This window comes from Xiphophorus maculatus, unplaced genomic scaffold (genome assembly GCF_002775205.1).
Source record: "Xiphophorus maculatus strain JP 163 A unplaced genomic scaffold, X_maculatus-5.0-male Unplaced_Scaffold_138, whole genome shotgun sequence".
Classification (NCBI taxonomy): Eukaryota; Metazoa; Chordata; class Actinopteri; order Cyprinodontiformes; family Poeciliidae; genus Xiphophorus; species Xiphophorus maculatus.
This window is the reverse complement of record NW_019369751.1, coordinates 123,723-150,842: the sequence shown is the minus strand read 5'-3', so window position 1 is coordinate 150,842 and position 27,120 is coordinate 123,723. Positions and strand designations below refer to the sequence as shown.

Here is a 27,120-nt window from a genome sequence, read left to right as displayed (position 1 = left end):
AGCACTACAATAAAACATAAATAAGATTATAGATGAAGTTGTTTTGTGTTACCACACTTGGATTTTGTGCTTAAACTCTTAGCTGTAGTGCGTCTTTACTTTTTATTTTGTGTTTTTAACAGAAATGCAATCAAAACTGTGTCTGTGTTTTGAAATTAATAATAAATTAATGATAAAAATGGATATTAATGAAGGCAGTTCATTATTTCTGGTCTGTTGAAACAAAATCTACCAAAACTTTTTCTCTTTAGAGTTTGAACAGCTTTGCAAGTGTAGTTTAATGTGAGACAATTTAAAAAAATAATGTTTCTCCAGTAATTTAAAGCTCCATCAGTCTGTTAAAGTCATAAAACATTAGCAAACCTATCGGTGTATTTACATGTTAAACATCAGGAGATGCAGCAGAGACTAGAACCTGTAAATGAAATTTCTGAGCTGATTGTTTCCATCCACGTCCTTCAGTGGATCAACGCAGCAGATTAAGGAGTGCAGCTCCAGGGATAATGGAGATCTCTGCAGCCTGTAAGCGTCCATGAACAGCTGCTTGGTTCATTCTCAAATAATCAATTCAGAGTTATTCTCTGGCGGCTCACAAGATGCAGCATCGCCTCCTCGTTTACAGGCTGCTGGAGGAAATGAGTTTCCTGCTCAACGGGAGACGGAATAACGTCCAGCAGCAGGAACAAATAATACAGAATATTTACATGAATATTTATTTAGCGTCTATAACGACTAAAACTGCTGGATCATTGATGAAAATATTCATCATGATGTCTGGAAAATATGGACTTCTGGTTATTTTTAAGATCTGATATGGGAAAATATTTTAGTTACTGGAGTTGGTCGTCTTTTCTGTTGTATAAAAATTATATCTATTCAATTAAACATGACCTATTTATCAATTAGTTCATCCATCCATCCATCCATCTGTTCAGTCAGTTAAAATTTTTCACATAATTCAGCAGATTTTAAAGCTTCTGTTGAATAATGTGAACAAAAGTCAAACACCAGAATTATTTTTATGTGACCAAAATCCAAAATTGTATCGTCATAATTGGGTTAAACTGAAAACAATAGTCATAACATGAACACAAATTAGTTTTTTCCCTAATTGAAATAAAAAAGCACAATATTGACTTAGAGACACGGTGCAGCAGACTGTTTGTGTTGCCGCAGTGGGGAATCCTTCCTGCCTTTCGCCTGATTTCAGGATGAATTTCTGCTCCTCATCCTCACTCATCTCACAAACGAGAAAACCGGCAAACTCCTGAGTCACTCAGCTCCAAATGAGGAGTCACAAACTAAACTGATAACGAGTCCAAGGTAATTACTTAGAAATGTAATTATTGATGCTTTGTCTCGGCACTAATTGTGTTTTAGCCAGCTTAAAGCCTGAGCAGCTTTAGCAGCTGTTTTGCTTTGATGCATTTATTCTCTTCTCCCGTCTTTGATGATCTGAGTTGTTTCTGAGCAGCAACACGAGTGTCTTGCAGAGTGGAGGGAGAGCGCTCTGAAACCGGAGCACCACCGGCTGCTGCAGGCCTGACCAGTCAGAAAAATCACATCACAAATGGATCTTCAGTTAGAAGTCATGAACAATATGATCTGCTGGCTGGTATTCAGTCCAACATGGTGGAAACGCCCAATCTAGACGTCAGAGTTAAGGTTTATCTGATGAATGTAGCATTCTGTAGGTCCAACAGTACCAGTAGCACACAGTTACTACTGTGTGCTACTACTGAGTTGCAGCGCGTACAGAGGCTTGTTTTGTCTCCATGGTAACACCTTCACCTTAACAGGAAGATATGGTTGATTATGGCAGCGACTTATCGCATTCAGGCATCTAGACCCGCTGAAGACTCAAAATTAGAAAGAGAATTTAAATTACTTTAAATGTATTAAGGTTGTTGTTGCCAGACAGCTTTGTCTGAGTGTTTTAGAAACTTCCTATCAAACTTTCTGTTCCCACTTCTCCTCTTACTTCTGGTGTTCCTCAGAGCTTAGTCCTTGGGCAGTTTGGTTTCATCTTGTGTCTGGTAAAAAGAAATCTCCATGGAGAAATGCACAAACAGTTAGATCTGCAAGACAACTCTGCCGTAGGGCAGAACGAAAATGGCGTAAAACTCAACTCCACGGTCATTGTGACATCTATAAAGAAAGACTACGTAACTATCATTTAACACTAAAACATGCAAGAGAGGCTTTCTTTGCAGATGTCATAAACAAAAATATTAACAATGTTCGGGCTTTATTTACAACAGTTGGCAGAACCACAAACCCTCCTGTGACGTTACTGCCTGAATTCCAATGTATTGCCGCCTGCAACCAGTTTTCCAGCTTCTTTTCAAAGAAAATTCAAAAAATCAGAGGATTAATCTGCACATCCACTATAAAGTCAGTACCAATGCTGAGCCCAAACAAAACAAATACAGGAAAAATGACCCAATTTCAACTACTTAATTATAAAACCCTACAGGAAATTATAAGTCAACTAAGCTCCAGTTCCTGCTGTCTGGATGTCCTAGATCTATAACTCTAGAACATTTCTTTAAGAAAGTCCTGCCTGTTGTTGCTGCTGATCTGATCCAAATAGTAAACTCATCGCTCTCATCAGGCGTTTTCCCCCAGGCTTTGAAAACAACAGTAATCAAACCACTTATAAAAAAGAACAATCTGGACAAATCACTAATGCAGAATTACAGGCCGATCTCCAACCTCCCATTCATCAGCAAACTTATTGAAAAAGCTGTGTGTTTCCTAACTATAAACAACCTCTTTGACTCTTTCCAGTCTGGTTTCCATGGTTTCCACAGCACAAAGACCGCCCTTGTAAAAGTGTTCAATAACATCCATATAAATACGGACTGTGGCAGAACCACAGTGCTGGTTCTGTTGGACCTCAGTGCAGCTTTTGACACTGTTGATGACATATTACTGAATCGACTGGAGAGTTGGGTCGGACTCTCCGGTCCAGTGCTTAACTGGTTTGAATCTTACATAAAGAACAGGGATTTCTTTGTTTCAATTGAAAACTTTTCATCAAAGAGGTCAAAGGTCACATGTGGGGTACCCCAAGGTTCAATCCTAGGGCCCCTTTTATTCAATATTTATATGCTCCCACTAGCTCAGGTTGTAACAGGAAATAATATTAGCTACCATAACTATGCAGATGACACACAGCTCTACATTACGATGTCACCAGGTGACCTTTGACCCCACCCAATCACTGAACAGATGCTTAGAACAGATAAATGTGTGGATGTGCCAAAACTTTCTCCAGCTGAACAGAAACAAAACTGAAGTTATTATTTTTGGACCTAAAGAGGAACGATCTAGAGCAGTGGTTCTTAACCTTTTATGAGGTACCGAACCCATCAGCTTCATATGTGCATTCACCAAACCCTTTTTTAGTGATGAATAAAATAAAATAATTTTTCCAAATTCAAGACATAGGTAGATGTTTTTTTTGCTGGTGAACAAAATGAGCAATGCATAAACGTCACCTTTGCTCCAAGAACAAAACCATGAACTCACAGCAAGTTACAGTATTACTCTATTCTGGCCCCCAAAAAATATTTTGGCCCCATAAAAGAATTTCAGTCCCCAAAATATTGTTTTTACTAATTTACTAATTAAAAATAAATTTGGATTTTTTCAAAGAACTAAAAATTTTTTAATAACTAAATTTTTTTTATTTTTTAATTTAATTAGTTTTTTGTCATTTTGAATCCACAAAATACTTTTTTGGGGCCAGAATAAAGTATTGCACAAATTGCATACCTGCAAATCAGTGTGACTTCTGCTGTTGTCTTTGGGAGACCAGTTCAGAGAGGCGTGGCTTCACCTTGGCAAGTGCATCTTCAGAGCAAAGTCTGTTCATTTTCTTCTTTTTTTGCTCAACATATTTAGTATGGATTAAAATATTAAGAAACCACGCGACGTTCAACTACGACAGCCGCTGATGCTGCGCGCACTAAATTCCCCGCAGCCCTGATTGGCCGAGCAATGTAACATGATCCTCTGCAGCAAGTGATGGCCAAGCGGGGCGTCATCACGACTTTACACAAGTGTGTCTTTACCTCCGCGGCAGAGGCTCCGCCGAACCCCTGAGACCGACTCATCGAACTCCTGGGGTTCGATCGAACCCAGGTTAAGAACCACTGGTTTAGAGTCAACGCACAGCTTCAGTTATTACAACTGAAAACCAGCGATCAGCCCGAAACCTGGGAGTAGTGATGAACTCTGACCTGAACCTCCAGAGCCACATAAAGACAGTCACAAAGTCGGCCTTCTATCACCTGAAGAACATTTCCAGGATTAAAGGACTAATGTCTCAGCCAGATCTAGAGAAACTCATCCATGCGTTCATCTTCAGTCGTATTGATTATTGCAACAGCGTCTTCACAGGTCTGTCCAACAAATCAATCATACAGCTGCAGCTGATCCAGAATGCTGCTGCTGGCGTTCTCACTAAAACCAGGAAGATAGAGCACATAACACCAGTTTTAAAGTCCCTCCACTGGCTCCCTGTAGCTCAGAGAATAGACTTTAAAATACTGTTGTTAGTTTATAAATCACTGAACGGCTCAGCACCACAATACATTAAAGATCTGCTGCTGTATCAACCTTCCAGACCTCTCAGGTTCCGGTTCAGGTTCTGCTCTGCATCCCCAGAACCAGAACCAAACGAGGAGAAGCAGCTTTCAGCATCTATGCACCACAAATTTGGAACAAACTTCCAGAAAACTGTAAAACAGCTGAAACACTGACTTCCTTTAAATCTCAACTAAAACCCCACCTGTTTAGAATTGTATTTGAAATGTAATCAATTACAAATTTAATGATAGAACTTGACTTAATGCTGTGTTTTGATTATTGATTCTATATTGCATTGTGTTTCTGTGTTTGTAATGATGTAAAGCACTTTGAAATGCCTTGCTGCTGAAATGTGCTATACAAATAAAATTTGATTGATTGATTGATTGATTGATTGATTGATTGATTGATTGATTGATTGATTGATTGATTGATTCATCTTTTGCCATTTCAACCTTCGGTTCCTCTGCTATGCAAATGATATCTTGCTCTAAATAAATCTGCAAACAAGAGTCATCAAAGAAGAACTTAAACACAACTGTCATGGCAGTTGCTATGGCAACAATAAATAAGCCACAAGCTTAGAGCTAGCTCTCGGCTCATTCTTATTAACTTATGAACAATATAACAACTATTACTCAATTACAGTATGTGAGTTCTCTACCCACCTCTGTGTAATACTGAGATATTTATCAGTGATATTTGTACTTAGTAGCAAAATTAGCTTAGCTAATGTAGCTTTTATCTATGAGGGGCCGTTTAGGACAAAATTTACGTTTTGTCTCTCACACACTACCAAAAAGTCTCGCATACTCCAAAAAAGTAGCCACGCACAGTCCAAAAAATTACGTTTTGTCTCTCACACACTACCAAAAACTCACGCATACTCCAAAAAAATAGCCTCGCACACTCAAAAAAATTACGTTTTGTCTCTCACACACTACCAAAAACTCTCGCATACTCAAAAAAATAGCCACGCACACTCAAAAATTACTCACGCACATTCAAAAAATACTCAAATTGCGTATACACACACTACTAAAATGTCACACACACACACACAAACGTTAACTTTCTCGCTCACATACACTACTACCAGCTCGCTCACATACACTACTACCAGCTCGCGCACATGTAACCTCGATAATCGTGATCGCTCAGTCCAACTCAGTTCTGCGTTGTGTGAATAAGGGCCAGGAGACAGGATGAGATGAATTGATTTTTATCTGTATGGAACAGGATAATAACTGATCAGGAATCAGGTTCATCACAGCGGGTACAGCACCTCGCGCTCATCTCTCATGAACTGGCCAACGGCCGTATTTAATACATTAATATTACACAAAAATACAAAGAAATAAAACAATATGTACCTGTATGGAACAGGATAATAACTGATCAGGAATCAGGTTCATCACAGCGGGTACAGCACCTTACGAGGAATAGTATTTTATGTTAGCATCAAGCTAACATAACATTTTACCAGACAGAGCGTTAAACTCAGTGAACCTACCTCGCGCTCATCTCTCATGAACTGGCAACGAGATATCTGTGTTCAGTATATTTAACACTGCCAACCACCAGAAGGGGGTGCTGTTTCACCCATTACACATGAACCCAAACTTGGGAGTAATGACAAGTGGAATTCTATACAACATTAACTCTGTTACACTCCCTCCTGCTGAATTCCACTTGCCCCATTACAACAAACAAAAATAGAAAAAGCAAGAAAGATAAAGAAAAAAAATACAGTAAAACCACAGGTACAAACGCACAAAATGGAGTAAGAACTCTATTCAAATGCACAGGAAACCAATACACAACCACCGTTTCCAAAGTCACTTGTGAGGTACAATCACATCGAATTTACAGTTACAAATACCCAGTCACTTAGACTATCCCATGAGGATCAGTATGAGAAAAGGTTGGCCAAACCCCACCTACATACATAGGGGAAAAAATATGCCCATTTACATATTTTGTTAATATGCAACTGCAACCTCACCTCGCAAGTAGTAAAACAAACATGAAATATCAAAATCGTTACAAAACCTCAAGGTCAAAATTGAAACACACAAAACTGTAGTTTTATAAGTAAGAACTCATCAAACTAATGCTGTTCTTTGGTGCATCATTTCAATAAGTCTAGTCACTGGTCTCAACAATCGCCCAGCTCTAGATCTACGAGCAGTCGCACCATCAACTACTGTCACTGTAGTAGTACTAGTAGCAGGTACATCAGTGAGAGTGTCCGTAACAGGAGCTGGAAAGGTCTCTGGGCAAGCCATTAGGACTGCTGAGCAACCAGAGTCTGCTGAACTGCTGTCCATCAAAGCAGCTCCATCAGAGGGTTGTAACTGATCAAGGACTGGGTGGGCTAGAGGCAACACCTCTGGTAGGGCATTAGTAGGTTCTACAGCTCCCTCCAGCACAGTGCCCTCCACCTGCTCAGCATCTTCTGCATCTGTCTCCCTGCCTGCTCCCAAAGGTAGATCAGATACCCACACTCTTGTTCTAAACTCTGCTGAGTCAGAAATTACATCACCGATTGCTGACCTCTCGACACTGAGGTCAAGTGAACTTGATGTCGGAGACAGAACAACCTCCTCCTGGTCATCCTGAGGTAAAGGCAGAAAGTTTATCGACATTATCAGATTGCGGTGAACCACTTTTACTTGGCCTGTAGTGGGATTCTGGATCCTGAAGGTGTGGCTCTCGTCATCCTTTCCAACCACCACATACACCGTGCTATCCCAGCGGTCAGCAAGCTTCCTTTTTCCACGTTCTCCTTTGTTGGCCAGCAGCACTCTGTCGTTCACTTCCACCGGTACACCACGTACTCTCCGGTTGTATAGCTCAGTGTGACGCTGGAGCTGTTTAGTTGCTGTTGACTGGGCTACGGCCATAGCTTCTCTCATGTCCTTTCGCAGGGTCTCAACATAGCGATCATAGTCCACCACCTCTGGATCACTGAGCGCTGAACCAAAGATAACGTCCACTGGAAGACGTGGCACCCTCCCAAACATGAGCAGGAACGGTGCATACCCTGTCGTCTCATGCACTGTACAATTGTAGGCGAATGTCAGAGATTTCAGGGCCTCAGGCCAACGATGTTTAGCTCTTGGTGGCAGTGCTCGAATCATGTTGCCTAGAGTCCGGTTCATTCTCTCACACGAGCCATTTCCCATGGGGTGATAAGGCGTAGTGTGGGACTTTTGCACGCCCGCCACATTCAGCAACTCTGCAATGAGCGAACTCTCAAAACTGGCCCCCTGATCGGAATGTAGTTGCTTGGGAAACCCATAGATGCAGAAGTAGTTGTTCCACAGTTGGTGTGCGACTGCTCTAGCCGACTGATTGGGGCACAAGAAAGCGTGTGCCATCTTTGTGAAGTGGTCAGTAGCCACTAGCACATCCAGTGAATTGTTTGAAGAATCCTCAGCAGTCCAGAAATCAATACTGACAAGTTCCAGAGGTTCCGAGGTCCTTATGTTTTTCAAAGGAGCTCTGGCTTCTGGCTCTGGTGACTTGCTGACAACACACCGTCTGCAGTGTTGTACATACTCAGTAACATCATGCACTAGGCCAATCCAATAAAACCTCTGTCTAGTCAGATACAGAGTCCGTTGCTGACCCTGGTGACCAGCCTCATCGTGAACACCTTGTAACACCTTCTGGCGCAGTGAGCGGGGGACAACATAAAGATAGGACTTTCTCTTTGTGACAGGGTTTTTAGCTACCCGGTACAGAACTCCATCTCTCAATGCCAGCTTTTCCCAGCCTTTCAAAAGCTTGAGGACTTCTGATGACTCCTTGACACGTTCCCTCCTGGAAGGTCTCCACTTCCTCTCTACAAAGAAGATCACCCTACTTAGAACCGGGTCATTTCTCTGCCTCTCCTGCAACACTTCAAGCGAGAGCACCTCCGGGTTGACTTTTGGGGTTGTTAGAACAGTCTGTGAGAACTGTGGCAGGAGAAAAGCATTCGGGCACACCACAGGACCATTTCCACTGCATCCCTGGAGTACAGCAGCAACCTCCAGTGATGATACTGCTCCCGTCTTAACAACCGCCACACCCTGAGATATCTGTGGGTCGCACTCAAATACTTCAGGTGGGTTGGCTGACCAGCGAAACACCTCCTGGATCCCATGAGCACCAACCACTGCAGCCTCTGCCAGCAGTTCGCCATAAGGCATTCTTGTCAAACGGTGAGACGCACTAGACTGTACGAAGGGCTCTCTGCTAAGGGCGTCAGCCACCACATTCTTTGATCCAGGGATGTACTTGATGTCGAACTGGAATGGCGCCAACCTAGCGATCCACCTCTGCTCACACGCATCCAGCCGAGCCTTGGACAGGATGTAGGTTAGTGGATTATTGTCCGTCCACACAGTGAATTGGTGACCTCTCAACCAGTGATGGAACTTGTCACACACCGCCCATTTTAAGGCGAAGAATTCCAGTCGGTGCGCGGGATATTTAGATTGGGCATAATTTAGTGATTTACTTGCAAAAGCGATCGGTCTGGCTGTAGAACCACCAGCAGGCACTTGTGACAGGACTGCACCAAGTCCGTCAGTAGACGCATCCACAGACAGGAGAAAGGGCTCACTGAAGTTCGGGTGGGCCAGCACCACACGATCTAGCAAAGCCTGCTTCAGTCGACAGAAAGCCTGCTGACAATCTGCTGTCCAATCCTCAGCACGGAACTGTTTGCGGATTTGTCGGCATTTTCTTCCACCTCCCCGTGGACCTTTAGCGCATGAGATCAGCCGAAACAATGGTTTGGCCATAGCAGAACACCCCTCAATAAACTGCTGGTAGTAGACTACCATGCCAAGGAAGGAACGGATCTTCCTCTGTGAGGGAATATTTGTGCCAACCTCCATAAGGTCTGACTCAGTAATGGCGGCGATAGCAGTCACTTTATCTGGGTCAGATTGGATCCCATCCATGCTGATGATATGACCGAGGAACTTCACTGACCTCCTCAGAAAGTGACATTTCTTTGGGGCGAGCTTGAGGTTATGATTCTGGAGTCTCTGGAAGACCATGTGCAGACGCTCAAGCGCTAGGTCTTCTGTTGGAGCAAACACCAGGACATCATCCAGATAGCACAGCAAGCTCATAAAGTTCTGGTCACCGAAGATGTTTAGCATCATTCTCATGAATGTCGCTGGACTATTACAGAGTCCCTGAGGCATCCGATTATACTCGTACAATCCAAACGGCGATGAAAAGGCAGTGTACTTTCGGTCAGCCTCATGCACTTCCACATTGTAATAGCCGGAAGTCAAATCCATGGTTGAGAAAAAGGCATTGCCCCCCAAGGCTGCTAGAGCATCAGCTGGATGAGGGAGTGGGTGTGCATCCTTGACAGTGCGTGCATTGATCCATCGGAAATCATTACAAATCCGTAAGTCACCAGACTTCTTCCACACGAGTACCAGGGGAGATGCAAACTGACTGCTAGACTTCCGTATGATTTCACGCTCCTCCATCTCATCCAGTGCCTCTCTCAATTTTTCATACTGGGTTGGTGGTATGCGCCTACATGGCAATCTGAATGGTTTCTCATCCATGACTCTGATGCGATGTAGAAACCCTGTGGCTTTACCACAATCCAGTTTCTCCCTTGAGAAAATCGACTGGTATTGAACAATGAGCTCAGCCAGTTTAGCCTTATATTCAGGGGCAACATCACATGACTCGGTGTCTATATCCGACAGTCCCAGTCCTCTAAGCATTGCCTGAGGGGTGTCAACTGTGCACTGTGTCACAAGGTGAGGATGATCTGGCAAGGTGGAGTCCTCTGAGACAAGGCTGTGTCTTGTACTGTTGTCCAATGGCACTTGTATTTGTTGATGAATGCCAAGTTGGGATCCAGCAAACATCTCCACTGAACAACAAGTACACACATCAGCCAACTTAGCATTACGTCTCAAGGTAACCGGCTTGTCTGATGGATTAATGACCTTTAATGGGAGCCACCCATCTGCTCTTAGAATTGACACCGACCTCCCCACTAAGACTGTCCTCGGTGTAGATCTTGCTGTTGTTGGCTCCACCACAACAGTACATCCCGCCAACAGATTATTCACCTGTGGCAACTTTCCCCAAATCAGATGCTCTGTCATAGGTTCAAGAGTAACAGCTCGCTTGATTTTGACAGTTCCAACTGCATCATGGACGTTTTCATCGGCAGCTTCCACCCTTGCCAACAAGCCTAGCATTTTCTGCTCTGCATCACTACTGTCACAGAGTGCTGTGGGGCCCTGGTTCTGGAGATCTTGCCTCAGCTTAAACCTGTTAATAATGTATCTCAACAGGTTACTGCCAACAATCAGTTCTTCATTCTGGTTCTCAACAATCAATGTCGGGACAATCACTTTGCAGTCATAAAGACCCATCTCCAGATCGCACATGCCAGAAGGTAAGGTCCTGGATCCCCCACACCCAATCAACACAGTCGCTGTCGGCTCAAGGGTTGGGCTCCTTAAAACATCTCTATGTAACAGCTGAGGTATTACTTTAGAGCTCAGAGTGCACGCCATCGACCCACTATCCAGCAAGGCTCTGACCGTAACCACTCCTCCCAGTGTCACATCTTCATAAAACAAGTTGTCATGCTGTTCGAGTCTCTGAATGTTTTGGAATATTGGTGTATATCCCATATCTCTCACTTCATATGCACTTTGACACATAGACTCCATGTCATCTTCAAAATTTGGAACAGGGGGATCACTTTTAGGCCCAACACTTTCCCCCACCACATGCGGGCCAGTCAGTTTTCCTGAGACTGCACCACCTGCTTATCGCTCCTAGGCTTCCTCACCACAGCCCCTGGACACTCCGCTCGGATGTGGTCAGGTGCAAAACAACTAAAGCACAGATGATTGGACCTACAGTGATACTGAGTAGTGTGCCCACCCTCGCTGCACACAGCACAAGGTACGGCAGGCTTTACTTTTGTCGGCTGGTCCCCATGGGTGTGTGCCTTGAACCTACTTTGAAACTTGTGCTGCTGTGGCTGCTGCTCCAGAACACGTTCGAGCAGAGCGATGACCCGGTCCAGGCGGTCCGGCGAGTTCTCAGCTGACTTTCCAATAGGTGATGCAACAACTGGGGCTGGAGGTAATACTTCAGTACTGAGTGTCGCACTTTGCACAGAGGAGGTGACTTCCTGGTGCTGGGAAGACCAGAAACTTGACATTCTGTGTTTGGTTAGTCGCTTGCGATTTCTGCAGTGTTCAACAAGCTTCTCGTGAATGTCAGCCACCGTCCAGTCTTTCAGCTGCCTACATTTGAATATGAGCGACAGTTCAGGGTCAGGGCAGTTCTGGATAAACATGGCAGCTAGATCACAGGACAGAGAGTCAAAAGCCTTATTTTGTCTCTTTAAAGAGTCCTCCGTCACATCCAAAGCTTTGTTGAGTCTCAGCCAATATTCAAAGGGATGTTCGTTGGGGTGGGGCACAGTAGCATAAAAGTCCGCTAAGGGCAAACTAGAGGACATGGTATCACTGAAGTGCTGTTTCAGTATCTCAAAAATGGGTTCAGGTCCTGTAGTCAGATTTAAAACTGGCTTACTGCGTATGCCAACTTTAACCACTTCATGTGCCCTTCCCACCAGCTTAGACATAACCTCATCAGCCTGTTCAGCCACAGGGATGCCTTTCTTTCTCATATAAGATAACATCATAACCTCCCACTCTTGGACTGAACATGAATCATGATCCCCTTTAAAACTCACAGGTTCTTTTACATCAGGGCGAACAATGACATTTAGCATGGCAGACTCGTTAGCTATAGCTCCAACCACCCCTGGACCCATTGTATTACTCAAACGGGTCTCAATGCAAGATGCAATACTTTCACCGATAGAAACTCCAATTCGTGAAGCTATGTCACTCAAAAGTCTGCCATCAACATCACACTGTGGAGCATCAACAGTGTTGTTAACTCTTTCACCCAAATAAACAAAATTTGGTTTTGGTGTGGATGCTTCTGGGGTATTCAAGAACAAACCCCTACCTCTAGCAACTGCAGGAATAGGAGTAAACATTCCTAACCCCCTTCCCCTACCAAAAGAATTGTTGTTTGCCATAACTCGGCACTTAATGATTGAAAACAAAAAAAAAATTTTTTTTTTTTTTTTTTTTTTTGAGCACTTACAAATGAAACACAGCGGCAAAAGTGCACCTTCAACAAATCAACAAGTAAAACCCGACTGTAGAACAAGGCTGTAAAAACATTCAAGCCAATTTTGTCTCAAAGTGCCCCTCCTTCACAGAGAGAGCACAGAAAAAAAAAAAAAATCCGGTAATAACCACAGCCCAGCAACACATTAGCTCTGTACCACGAAACAAAACTGTTAAAATACTTTTTTTTTTTTTTAATAACTCCACACTTTCTAGACTGCCCACCGCCACACTACCGAAGCGGCGAAAAGTCCACACGGAGCACCGTGTCTGATGACCGGGACCGATGTGCCACCCACGATCCGCTGAGGCGCCGGGAAGTAGACGCATCCACCCGCGCTGAAGTGGTCGAAGAACGGGTCACAGGCACCAATGTAACCTCGATAATCGTGATCGCTCAGTCCAACTCAGTTCTGCGTTGTGTGAATAAGGGCCAGGAGACAGGATGAGATGAATTGATTTTTATCTGTATGGAACAGGATAATAACTGATCAGGAATCAGGTTCATCACAGCGGGTACAGCACCTCGCGCTCATCTCTCATGAACTGGCCAACGGCCGTATTTAATACATTAATATTACACAAAAATACAAAGAAATAAAACAATATGTACCTGTATGGAACAGGATAATAACTGATCAGGAATCAGGTTCATCACAGCGGGTACAGCACCTTACGAGGAATAGTATTTTATGTTAGCATCAAGCTAACATAACATTTTACCAGACAGAGCGTTAAACTCAGTGAACCTACCTCGCGCTCATCTCTCATGAACTGGCAACGAGATATCTGTGTTCAGTATATTTAACACTGCCAACCACCAGAAGGGGGTGCTGTTTCACCCATTACACATGAACCCAAACTTGGGAGTAATGACAAGTGGAATTCTATACAACATTAACTCTGTTACACACATACACACAAACGTTAACTTTCTCGCTCACATACACTATCAGCTCGCTCACATACACTGTACTAACAGCTCGCACATTCACAAACGTTAACTTTCTCGCTCACATACACTACTACCAGCTCACTCACATACACTACTACCAGCTCGCGCACATACACACAAACGTTAACTTTCTCGCTCACATACAGACGTTTATCTCTCACATACACAAGACTAAAGTTGAACACACACACAGTACTAAGACTCGTTTTATGTATGTGTGAGAGCGAGACTTTTTATGAATGTGTGAGAGCGAGACTCTTTATGAATGTGTGAGGGCGAGACTTTTTTTGAATGTGTGAGAGTTGTCACGGAAGAGGCGGGGCATAATTTTTGGATCAAACTGCGCATGCGTAGATCCTAAACTATAAGTTTCGATTGTTGACTCACTGTATGTTCTATTACTTAGTATATTTGTGCTTTTAAATATATATAGAACGTTTAACTTTCTTGTAGATTAAATGTGCTATAGAAATAAATGAATCTGATTGATTGATTAAAAATAGCAAAATTGCTGTAGTACAATCTGTCCACTGGGTGCCAGTATTACAGGAATTATTAACCGGCGCCAACTAGTGCCGAAGAAGAAAGAGTTTGCTATACCGAACATGGCTAACTCTAATACGAAACGAGAGAGAATTGGTCAGGCAGCTGCCATTTTAAACACCATTCTATCTTCTCCGGAGGCAACCAGCACTTTGACAGGCGCATTAAACGATTCAACGACTGCCCGCAGTGCTACAGTAGATTCAGAACTCTCATCTCTGTTCCGTTCCGGAGCGGTGTTTAAAATGGCAGCTGCCTGACCAATTCTCTCTCGTTTCGAATTAGAGTTAGCCATGTTCGGTATAGCAAACTCTTTCTTCTTCGGCACTAGTTGGCGCCGGTTAATAATTCCTGTAATACTGGCACCCAGTGGACAGATTGTACTACAGCTATTTTTAATCAATCAATCAGATTCATTTATTTCTATAGCACATTTAATCTACAAGAAAGTTAAACGTTCTATATATATTTAAAAGCACAAATATACTAAGTAATAGAACATACAGTGAGTCAACAATCGAAACTTATAGTTTAGGATCTACGCATGCGCAGTTTGATCCAAAAATTATGCCCCGCCTCTTCCGTGACAACTCTCACACATTCAAAAAAAGTGTCGCTCTCACACATTCATAAAGAGTCTGGCTCTCACACATTCATAAAGAGTCTGGCTCTCACACATTCATAAAAAGTGTCGCTCTCACACATACATAAAACGAGTCTTAGTACTGTGTGTGTGTTCAACTTTAGTCTTGTGTATGTGAGAGATAAACGTCTGTATGTGAGCGAGAAAGTTAACGTTTGTGTGTATGTGAGCGAGCTGGTAGTAGTGTATGTGAGCGAGCTGGTAGTAGTGTATGTGCGCGAGCTGTTAGCAGTGTATGTGAGCGAGAAAGTTAACGTTTGTGTGTGTGTGTGTGACATTTTAGTAGTGTGTATACGCAATTTGAGTATTTTTTGAATGTGCGTGAGTAATTTTTGAGTGTGCGTGGCTATTTTTTTGAGTATGCGTGAGTTTTTGGTAGTGTGTGAGAGACAAAACGTAATTTTTTGGAGTGTGCGTGGCTACTTTTTTGGAGTATGCGAGACTTTTTGGTAGTGTGTGAGAGACAAAACGTAATTTTTTGGAGTGTGCGTGGCTACTTTTTTGGAGTATGCGAGACTTTTTGGTAGTGTGTGAGAGACAAAACGTAAATTTTGTCCTAAACGGCCCCTCATATTTATCTGCTAGCTAAGACGGACATGTAGCCTGTTTGTTACTGCATGTACTCTGCCAGTCACCAGAACCTTGTTGTTACATCCTTTATAAATCCGTTTAAATGCTGATCGTTTGCATCCATGGATTTCTGTGAAGCTCCTCCATGGTATAAACACTCTTCATGTTCATAAATAGTGAACTATGTCATAGCAGGAGATCAGAGGCAGATTGTCCACATTGTCTGACATGTTTCCATTCTCTGCCTCATGCGGGTCGATACCAACAGCAGCCATTTTGTTGATATGTCTTTTTCTTGCACATTGGTTAAGAGTCCCCATAAACCTTCTTTTTGTTGGTCTTGAGGCCATGGTTCATCTATACTTTGCACTGACCTTGCCTACCAAGATGGCGCCATTTAGCCTTGCAGGAACTATGTATAGTTTTCTACACATAGAAAACGACTTTAATTGTTTCATTGTTGCCAGCTACGATTAGCAGCACTTGCTAATATTGTTTCTCTCTTGCATTTTACGCACACAAGCATTATGCAAGTAGAGGTTATGAGATATTATGTATTACAAGTTTAATTTGAAAAGAACTAGAAGAAAAAAAAATTACTACAGTCTTTATGTGTAAGACGGCCATGTTGGATTTCGAAGTACATTTATGGGCATCTGTTCCCTCATTTCCTTCCTTTTTTTTACTTTTTGAAATATAATCAACAATCTTAAAGCAATATTTTGCTATTTGGTTTTGTATTTTTGTGACCAAAGGATCAGTTTCCTATTTATTTGCATCAAGATAAACAAAAACTTTCAGGTATTTTAAGCAGGTAAGATAAACTCGAGACATTTTTCTAAACTCAAAGAAAAAAAAACATCCAGTTTATTATTTGTTCCCTTGTGTAAAATGAGTAACACAGAAACAGGCACATTTTTTGGGAGCTAAATATATTAGGGAACATGTGGTGAATCACAGAGATCTGATTTAGGCAGAACATAAATGAGATGCCCAGAAGATGGAAAAACAAGCTGACATGCCATCAGTGTGCGTCATTGTTCAGTGAAGATGTAAAAAAATAAGTTTAAAAAAAAAGAAGTATATTAAGTTGGAGAGAGACGGTTGTGGTTAGGAAAGCAATGAGTATATTTTATTTTTATTCAGAACTAAGAAAATTGCACTGATTACATGAAGTAATAATAATAAAAATATATCTCAAAATTTATTTTATTAATATGACTATAGTAAAATATAGCTTCATATTGAAGATTTTTAATGTTAACTTAGACATTTGATTATCAATTTAAAGTTATTGGGCTTCAAGGCTTCAATTTAGATGTTTTGAAACTATTTGGTAGATTTTATTATTGAATCCTGTTGGCATGACTTCCTCCAAAAACCTCATTTTCTCTGGAGCTTTTTAAGCTGGTTTAATTCTGTATTGCACAAAGGCTGACATTTTCCGAGCATTAAAGGCTGGAGTGATCCGGCAGGTTGTTAGTAAAAGCCTTGTCTTTCCAGGAAACCTGTTGCTTTTTCACTGCAGTCTGACAGTTTTCTAATTGCTCCTCCAATCTATATCTCTTGAGAACATTCAACAGATTTCTTTAGTGTTTTTAAAACACACACACAATCATAACGCGGCTCTCTGTAGAGCAGATCTTCAATACAAACAGCAGTAAACATAATGAGATCTGATGGAGTTCATCCGCTTTGAGCTAGCTGTCACAACAATCGCAGTCAGGAGAGGATAGCTGTCGGGAAATAAAGCTCCAAAATGATCAATAGTTCATATTTTTTATTTTATTCTTGTAAAGGAGCTCAGTAAAAGGAGTAACCTGTGATCCTGTTGTTACCTTTCAGGTAACTCAGTTTGACAAGAGTCAGTTTTTACTGCTGTTCTCCAGACAAAATGGCTTCCTGGAGAAATTATAGTTGTTGGGATTTTCAGAATATAGAATAAAATAAAGAAAAGGAATTTGTGTTGATCTCAGTTCTTGATTCTTCCTCCAATAAAGCATATGTGGGGTCAGACACTAATGTGGGACAAGAAGACCTGGCTAGCTAATTGTTTCCACCAAAATTAATCTCTGATGTGTCAGGTTGTGGAAACCACTCACAAACGCTTAATTTGTGAATTGTTCCCAGTGTAACAAGTGGAAGATGAGGCGCTTCCCCACAAAGAAGGACGTAGTTCTAATTAGCTCTTTAAACCTGAATAAGGTCGATTTTGTGATGAGTAATCTAATTCGTTGCTATTTCATATCCAGTAGTCAGACTACAGTTACTTATTGAAATCGTTTTGCGTTACTGTGCGTTACTATTTTCTTTTGTTATTTAATCGTATTTCCTCTACGCGTCTTGTCGAGTGACCGACGTTTCTATGCGACAGAAATGTAAACAATGGAGGGAGACGCGCATTTTGTTGGTGGAAAAACTGGAACTATTTTGAGTTTCTGTTGCCAAGTTTGATTATTATAAGCGGCTTTGGGTTTTTCTTTTTTTTAAGTTGCTTGCAAATTTAATGAGTGGCGGGTTGCGCCTTTTTGGGCTCGTTTTTGAACGTGAAGTTACTCATTTGGCCTTGGAAATAAGCAGAGACTCATAATAAATCCCAGAATTTGTCCGTCATTAAGGTAGTTTTAGTCAGGCTCTCCCTGTCCATCATTTCCCGGATGATCCGCTTTGCTGTGTCTTTGTTAATGTCAAGTTCATATATTACCTCTGAATGATGTCGAGCTTCGCTTTGCGCTCCAGAAAACTGCAAACATCGAGACTAATTTGAACAATAAATGTGAAAACAGCCACGAATAAACGTGTCCGTAGTTGCCAATAATTATAATGGCAACTTAACACCATTATAATTATTAATATTAAGATAAGTGTCACAAATCTGTGCAGCCATGTGAGTTGTGCAGCTGCAGGAGGAGCTCTGTTCGCTGCGCTTTGACACCAAACGCAGGGCCGTAACGCAGAACCTGGAGGCTGGGGGGAGATAAGGGGGCTTTATTATTATTATTGTGTGTTTGCTTATTTATACTGTATATATTTGACCTTTTGCACGGGAGCTGCAATGGAAATTTCGTTGAATGACAATAAATGCTATCTATCTCTCTCTTTCTATTTAAAATCCTTCTTCCAGACAACAGTGGACCACACAAATTACTTTTTTTTGTTTTTACTGTTGTAACCATTAAAAAAATCTCCTCTTCAGTTCAACCTTATAAGTGGAGACACATTGTTGATGTTACCATTATAAAATAGCTTACAATTAAGTTTTGGCAAAGATCAATGTAATATTCACAGGAGGCAGAGCGTTGTTGTTAGCAGCTGCTGAAAGTAACTGAAAAAGTTCATTTTAATGTAACTTAGTTACTTTCCAAATCTAGTAGTCAGTAATCTAACTAAGTTACTTTTTCAAGGAGTAATCAGTAATCCGATTAAAGTTACTTCTTCAAAGTAACTATGCCATCACTGCTTGTAAGTTAGTATTTCAAGAGTGCTAAGTAATTTGCATTGGCCATACAGTAATGCCTGATAGTGTCTATTTTTTGCTAAGATTAAATTAATAATTCAGATGTATTCAGAGAACATAACCCAAGTTTATTCCTCCTGTTAGAACCGATTTTATAATAAGTATAATAAGTGATATAGTAATTAAAAGCAGTGTTGGTTTCTGCACATCACTAATTGAAAATACGAACAAGCTTCTTCTATAATAATCATCCAGCAGCCGAATGATTATTATGTATTCATTCATAAACCAAATAAAATAAAATAATAGTTTTACTCTCTTCAGTCCAGAAAAGTTTCAAACATTGCAACAAATTCGTTTTAATGACAAAACCTTGAGTAATGCGTCAGCCTAAACTTTGCTCCTCCTACACCTCCCACTTTATCTGGGAGGGTGGGATGGGCTGAGGGTGTGTGTGTGTGTGTGTGTGTGTGTGTGTGCGGTAGTACATAAGCAGAGGGAGAGAAAGTGAGACCAGGATAAGACCACAGTGGCTGAGAAGTGATGATCGGCTGATTATTTTTCACCCTTTCACCGTTTCTCCTCCACTTTTCTTCCTCACGTCGTTTCACTGAAACCAGAGCAACAGGATTGTTTTTGGTGCTTGAGGAGGAGCTGAAAGATGAAAATGGGAAAAAGAAACAGCTGAGATAATCCTGGACCGCTCCAAACATTCCCAAACTGAATCGTTTCCTGCTGCTTTTCATCGGCTTCGTCAGTTTCCTCCTCAGCTTCTTCATGGACAGAGTTTTCATGCGCATGAAGCTGCCAGGATACATCATGGACTAAGAACATGGACAACAGAAATTTACAAAACAGGAATCATAGAATCAGTTATAAATAAAGGTGACACTTATCCAAATCTTAACCCATTCAGGACTTGCTGTAACAAAGAGAAGAAGCAAAGATGAACTCCACAGCTCAGCAAGGCTTGATCCCATGCCACCTGAACAGGAGCCTGTGCCTGGGAACTCTGCCAGAGAAAGACGTTTCCGGAGAGAAGAAGGATTCCTCTGCTGGCTGCTACGAGCAGCTGCCGATTTCCACCGAGGTCTTTCTCACTTTGGGCATCATCAGCCTGCTGGAGAACATCCTGGTGATCGCCGCCATCATCAAGAACAAGAACCTCCATTCCCCGATGTACTTCTTCATCTGTAGCCTGGCGGTCGCTGACATGCTGGTCAGCGTCACCAACGCCTCGGAGACGATCAACGGCGGCAGCCTCACCATCCCCGTCACGTTCATCAAAAGCATGGACTACGTGTTCGACTCCATGATCTGCAGCTCTCAGCTCGCCTCCATCTGCAGCTTGCTCGCCATCACCATCGACCGCTACATCACCATCTTCTACGCCCTGCGGTACCAGAACATCGTCACCATCCGGCGGGCGTTGCTGGTCATCGCCGGCATCTGGACGTGCTGCACCGTCTCTGGCATCCTGTTCATCATCTACTCAGAGAGCACCATGGTGCTCATCTGCCTCATCACCATGTTCTTCACCATTCTGGTCCTCATGGTGTCGCTCTACGTTCACATGTTCCTGCTGGCGCGCCAGCACATGAAGCGCATCGCCGCCCTGTCGGGCAACGCGCCCATCCAGCAGCGCGCCAACATGAAGGGCGCCATCACCCTCACCATCCTGCTGGGGGTGTTTGTGGTGTGCTGGGCGCCCTTCTTTCTGCACCTCATCCTGATGATCACCTGCCCCAGGAACCCCTACTGCACCTGCTTCATGTCGTATTTCAACATGTACCTCATCCTCATCATGTGCAACTCCGTCATCGACCCCATCATCTACGCTTTCCGCAGCCAGGAGATGAGGAAGACCTTTAAGGAGATCTTCTGCTGGTGTATTAGCTTTCTGTGAGACGCTCCAGGTAGTTCATCTGTAATCTGTGTGCAGTGCAAAGCTCCAGGTCTGCAGGATAAGTGGGGTTGATTAGACAGTTGGCTAACAGAGGATTTGTCTGCAGTCCACAATGTTGTGAATCTAAAAGGATGAAGAGCCTGAAATGTCAGTTTTGCAGCAGCACAGATTGAAAATGCTTCGGCATATGATGTTTTTAAAGCACATTAGACAGCTAAGAATGAGATAAGAGACTAACTTTGTTACAACTGAGATTACTTTATGTCTCCATTGGTTTTTGAACATGGAACCATTGGGGTAGGACTTTATAGCATCGCCACATAAGGTGATATGACATTACTCTTAACTGTAATCATAACATTGACTTATAAGGTGATCATACCTTATAAGGCAACCACAGTATTGCATTATAAAGCAATCATTACATTATAATTATAACTTACGCTTATAAGGTAATCCTGCAATCACAACTCTGTCTTATAAGGCGAGTTTTTCTCTTTAAATTAATCACACCATTGATTTCTGAGGTAACCATAACTTTGCCTTATGATGTAATCAAGGATAAAAATAATGCCTTAAAAGGTAATCATACCATTGTTTACTGACACAACCATGATATTGCCATAAAAGGAGGCCTATTGCTTCATAAGGTTATGAGAACAATCACGCCCTCTCTTGTACTTGCTTTATTTTTTTTCATTTTTGGCCACCTTTATTCAACTGAAAGTTTACAAAACAGCCAAATAAATTAGTGTTTTAAAACTTAATTCAGTTAAAGGAAGCTAGGTGTGCTAAATGTTTGCAAGTTTAGCAAAGGCGCTAAACAAAGCATTAGCTCTGCTATTAATAGCAGAGCTAATTATAATGTGATTGTGCTAATTGCAATGCGCTAATTAGCACATTAGCAGGTTAGCGGAAGTGTACCCACCGCTTTGATTTCATCACAGCACAAATTTCAAGAACAGTATTGGTCTCTTTCCAGCACAAATCAGCTAAACTTTATTATTAAACTATTTTCTTTTATAGCAGACTTTCAGTACCAAATAAGAATTGTTTACTTCAAACCCTCAGGCAAAAACGTAATGTCATTAAGTTAAAAGTTGTCAAAGAAAGTTCAACATTGCACAATGTTGAGCTAAAGAAATAATCTGAAGTATTTGATTGCATCATTCACAGGTTCAAACAGGGTAAAAAAAATCTACTTGTTTCTCGTCTACGCTCTTGTAAGTTTGTGTAAGTATTTGTGTAAATTTGCACATTTGAGTTATTCACACTGGCACCTTTAAGCATGTGGTTATAAGTAAGTCTATTTTTCAGTGTGTTTGTGTGAAAGGGAGGAGTATAATTAATGTAGGTTTTCTCTGTGTGTCTGACCTGCTGCTATTTTAAATCTTTGCCTTAATGGTGTTGCACTGTGATATAAAAAGAAACCGTATTCTGTATGAAAGTGTCTCAGAAAAAAAAGATTATGTACAGTTTTAATGTTTTAAGTGTTGCCTTTTTAATGTGCACCTCTGTAAACTTGAATTGCATTCAAACGCTCACAAAATGCACAAGAGAACAGATGTAAACAGGGTGTCTTATCAGCTCCGCCTGACATGTGACTCATGCAACTGAAAAACATGTTTTGTATTTTTTTCCCCATCAGTGCGTACTGTGAATCACTGCTGCTGTGACTTGAATAAATCATAATGCAACCTGAGCCGCAGATCTGTATGTAACTTTACTCTGATTTTGCACAAAACTGAGATAAAACTCAACGTTTCCTTCAGTTTGGGAGGAAATCCAACCTTCAGATTGCAAACCGTTAAATTATGGCTTCCAGAAATCCCTGTAGGTGATGAATAATCACTTCGTCTTCAGGAGGATTTTATATATTGCAGCTATTCAATCTGATAAAGCCAATTAATTTGGCTTTATCTTTCTTTACAGCCTTGAATGGCACCTGAAAAACCTTCAGTGATGCTTTCAAAGCAGTGGCAGAAGCAAGAAATTGAATTCTTTCCAATGTCAAGACAATTTCAAATTAGTTTTGGTTTATAGGAAATTAAAAATGCAACAGTTTTCTTAGTAGATCAAGAAAAAGAGATTGTAAAAATCACCTAGAACTGGAAAAGGTTAATAGAACAAAGTCGGGAAAACTGACTTTGTTATATTTCTTTTTCAGCAATAACATATATGCTAACTAGCTAGCGAGGGTAATGTTTCAGCTAGTCAACAGTACATAATACAGATGTCTGCGTATGACTCAAACTTATGCCTGACAGAAAAGGCATGTGAGGGAAAAAAAACTATAGATTACGCATGATTAGACAATTCTGGTAAAAATTTAATACCTGTGATTATCGTATTTAAGGCCAAACTACATTTTTTACCTGGATTTAAGGCATTTTAAGGCCTTAATTTTAGATACTTGAATTTAAGGCTTTTATAAGGTGCTATTGCAGGTGAAGCTGCAAACGACAGCTTTAGCTCCTCTTCCTCATCCTTGTGGTCCTACTGCCATCTGCAGAAAAGCACTGCTTGGTTAGAAACAACCTATCAGGGCCAGGATGTCTGTCATTGCTCTAGCTGCCAGCATAACCTATCATAAATGCTAGGTCCTATTAGTATGTAGACCAATGACCGCAAATAAACAGTTTAAGTCGTTTCTCTGACACAATCACATTTAAGAGTGAGTATGTGAGGTTGATTGGCAGCACTAAGACCCGCCTCCTGGCTCTGATTGGTTGCTTTTGGTGCATTTCTCCAGACGACAATAATACCTCAGGGAAGAGGTGGAGGACATCGATCTTTTCACAGATTAACTGTCTCATAACAAACTGTCACAACATAGTGACAGTTTTAAGAAATATGTTAAAAATATTATTTTATTCTGATTGTTTTGACTACAACTATAAAGTTTATTTTGTGTGAGATTCATCTGAATAATTTATTTTGATGTATTTTATGTTGAAAATCTTTTGTTAAAAGAGTGTTACATTTATCAAACTATTTTCTACATCCTGTAAATTCCTCCTTCATTTTGATTTTAAGTTTAAATCCCCACAGTAATCTACAATATGGGGGATTTGGAGCAGGAGAGCTTTTATCCACATTAATATATTTTAATAGCTGGATAAGTCGTCTGAAAGCTTTTACTTGTGAGAGGTGTTTTCTCTTTTCTTTGTTAGCTAAGCTGTTTGCATTTGAGGGTCTCTGCTGGGTCACCCAGAACGAAACACATCCATCAGGAAGACTTAGCTGAAAGAAAATACAAAACTTTGCTCATTTAGGCTGAAAAACATTTCTTGGAGGGCAGAAGCATAAAAGCACCTCAGGGGGATAAACAAAACCCTAAGCCTCCACTGCAACGGGGTTTATGGTGAGGATGAAGATTTGAATGTTTGTTTTTATCAGGTGAAAGAAAAACATCTTTATTCTTTTTATCTATTACTAAATTTACTCACTTGTTCCCTCTATCACGAACAAAAAAAGACTATCAAAGTTAAAGCACGACAAATAAACACTTCTTCAGAGCACAAATCTGAAAACTTTGGCTAAAATTTGGTAAAATTATGACTTATTGGAATCAATAGATGGAAATTTTTGTAAAGTTGAGTTCATTCTTTACTACATTTGGACAGTGTGCTAAAATGTTCAAGTAATATGCATAATTTAAACTACAAAAGTACCTGTAAAGATTTTTTAAAATAAATTTAGGACTAAATTACAACACCTCCATTTTTATTCCTACTTAAAATAGATTGAATAAAAAATAGACGTAGTCAAAATATCTGTGCCATTTAACTGTAAAGCTGGAGAGAAAAAAATCCTATAGGAGCCAAGTAATTGTATTTTTTTCAGTTTACACAAATACAAAATAATATGTGATGAAATAATAAATATTTTGTAAGTGATAAGAAAACATTTACATTTATGGCGTCAGAATTTTACAATTGGCTAAAAATGACACTTTTTTTTGAGGAACTGATCTTCTATTCTGAGCATATAACACTCCAGTTTATCTACATAGTTTTGCACTTTTGTTCTAGAAACAATAAAATAAAACAGAATATTCTTAGATGGATCAGTGAAATATAGTATAAAATACACTGCCTGGCCAAAAAAAAAGTCTCCACCTGGATTTAACTAAGCAAATAGGTCCAAGCCTCCTATTGGATAGGTTCTGCATAGGCGATTATCTTTCAGCTGGCAACAGGTTATTTAACCCCAGCTGATGCAATGAGTAACTCCTCATTTCTTAAACAACCATGGCAAAAGACACATCCTGTGGTCGTGGAAAAGACGTTAGTCTGTTTAAGAAGGGTCAAATCATTGGCATGCATCAAGCAGAGAAAACATCTAAGGAGATTGCAGAAACTACTAGAATTGGGTTAAGAACTGTCCAACGCATCATTAAAAACTGGAAGGATGGTGGGGAACCATCGTCTTCCAGGAAGAAATGTGGTCGGAAAAATATCCTGAATGATCGTGATCGGCGATTACTTAAACGTTTGGTCAAATCAAATCAAAGAAAAACAACAGCAGAACTCAGGAGTATGTTTAATTGTGAACGCAAAAGCATTTCCACACGCACAATGCGAAGGGAACTCAAGGGGTTGGGATTGAACAGCTGTGTAGCCGTAAGAAAACCTCTAATCAGTAAGGCTAACCAGAAAAAAAAGGCTTCAGTTTGCTAGGGAGCATAAAGATTGGACTCTGGAGGAATGGAAGAGGGTCATGTGGTCTGATGAGTCCAGATTTACCCTGTTCCAGAGTGATGGGCGCATCAGGGTAAGAAGAGAGGCAGGTGAAGTGATGCACCCATCATGCCTAGTGCCTACTGTACAAGCCTGTGGGGGCAGTGCTATGATCTGGGGTTGCTGCAGTTGGTCAGGTCTAGGTTCAGCAACATTGTGTGCCCAAAGAATGAGGTCAGCTGACTACCTGAATATACTGAATGACCAGGTTATTCCATCAATGGATTTTGTCTTCCCAAATGGAACGGGCATATTCCAAGATGACAATGCCAGGATTCATCGGGCTCACATTGTGAAAGAGTGGTTCAGGGAGCATGAGACATCTTTTTCACACATGGATTGGCCACCACAGAGTCCAGACCTTAACCCCATTGAGAATCTTTGGGATGTGCTGGAGAAGCTTTGCGCAGTGGTCAGACTCTCCCATCATCAATACAAGATCTTGGTGAAAGATTAATGCAACACTGGATGGAAATAAATCTTGTGACCCTGCAGAAGCTTATTGAAACAATGCCACAGACAATGCGGGCTGTAATCAAAGCCAAAGGTGGCCCAACAAAATATTAGAGAGTGTGACCATTTTTTGGTGGTGACTTTTTTTTTGGCCAGGCAGTGTATATATGAGTCTATAAATTATGTTTTCTTTGTATCATAGTGTCAAAATACTCGTGTATTTTGATACAAAAGTATATTAAAGAATAGTAATAAAGAGTTGAAATTAAAAAAGTAACCTCACTCCTTTTTGGACAGGTACAGTAGCTAAAATGACTGATTCTTATGTGTAAAGCATTGCTTTTTTTATGATTTGTTAAAAACAATAATAAAGAAATAAAAAAATAACTGTTAAGGAAAAACGCTCTAGCTGTTGAGCAAATGATGAAATTGATGTGAGAAACAAACCAAACCGTCTAAAAACGGTCAGATTCTCACAGCTGTGCAGAAGCAGTGAGCTGCTTCATCTCTGGCTCTTCAGGGTGTCACTTATCAAACAGCATCTTTAAGCCAGGAGTCCTGCTGAATCCTGATGTGCTGGAGAGAAACGCCACAACCAGCATTATCAGTCAGAGCCTCGCCTCACTGCCTTCCAAACAGCCAATGAACCAGCAGATCGGACCACCGATCGCCACCGCGTTGTGGCTCCGCGTTATTCTTTACGCTTGATTTAAGGCTGAAAAATGTATTATTTTTAGGATATTTCATCGTTTTGTGCTCTGCTGCCTCCGGCTCTTATCAGACGGTGCTTCTGGGGATTTGTACTCGAAGCTGCTTGCATTAAATTAGTCCGTGTTGACTCAGCGCCTGGCATCCCCAGCCACGGCAAATAATGCTGGAATTTATTTCCAAGTCAGGGCCTCAGTTAAGGTCAATCAGTGCTTTCATTTTGATTGCTGAAAGAAAGCACAAGCAGTGTCCTTTGTTAGAAAGTGATAATTCCCTGATACAAACCTGTCAGACTGCAACCGAAAATGATTCTGTGTAATATTTAAAGACATAAATAGTAATA

General features: G+C 41.1%; 1 protein-coding gene across 3 annotated transcripts; it reads left to right on the top strand.

The window, feature by feature from the left end:
- The first annotated feature begins 19,914 nt into the window (after window positions 1-19,914).
- Window positions 19,915-27,037, top strand: LOC102235203 (melanocortin receptor 4). 3 transcript variants are annotated; one of them, XM_023330019.1, is made up of 2 exons: window positions 19,915-20,855; window positions 27,016-27,037. In XM_023330019.1, the coding sequence occupies exons 1-2, from the start codon at window positions 19,915-19,917 to the stop codon at window positions 27,035-27,037; spliced, it is 963 nt and encodes a 320-aa protein (XP_023185787.1). The 3 variants fall into 3 exon arrangements, with proteins under 3 accessions (XP_023185787.1, XP_023185786.1, XP_005817681.3); XM_023330018.1 differs by lacking the exon at window positions 27,016-27,037 and adding an exon at window positions 20,889-21,300; XM_005817624.3 differs by lacking the exon at window positions 27,016-27,037 and having other exon boundaries at window positions 19,915-21,300.
- The last annotated feature ends 83 nt before the right edge of the window (window positions 27,038-27,120 follow it).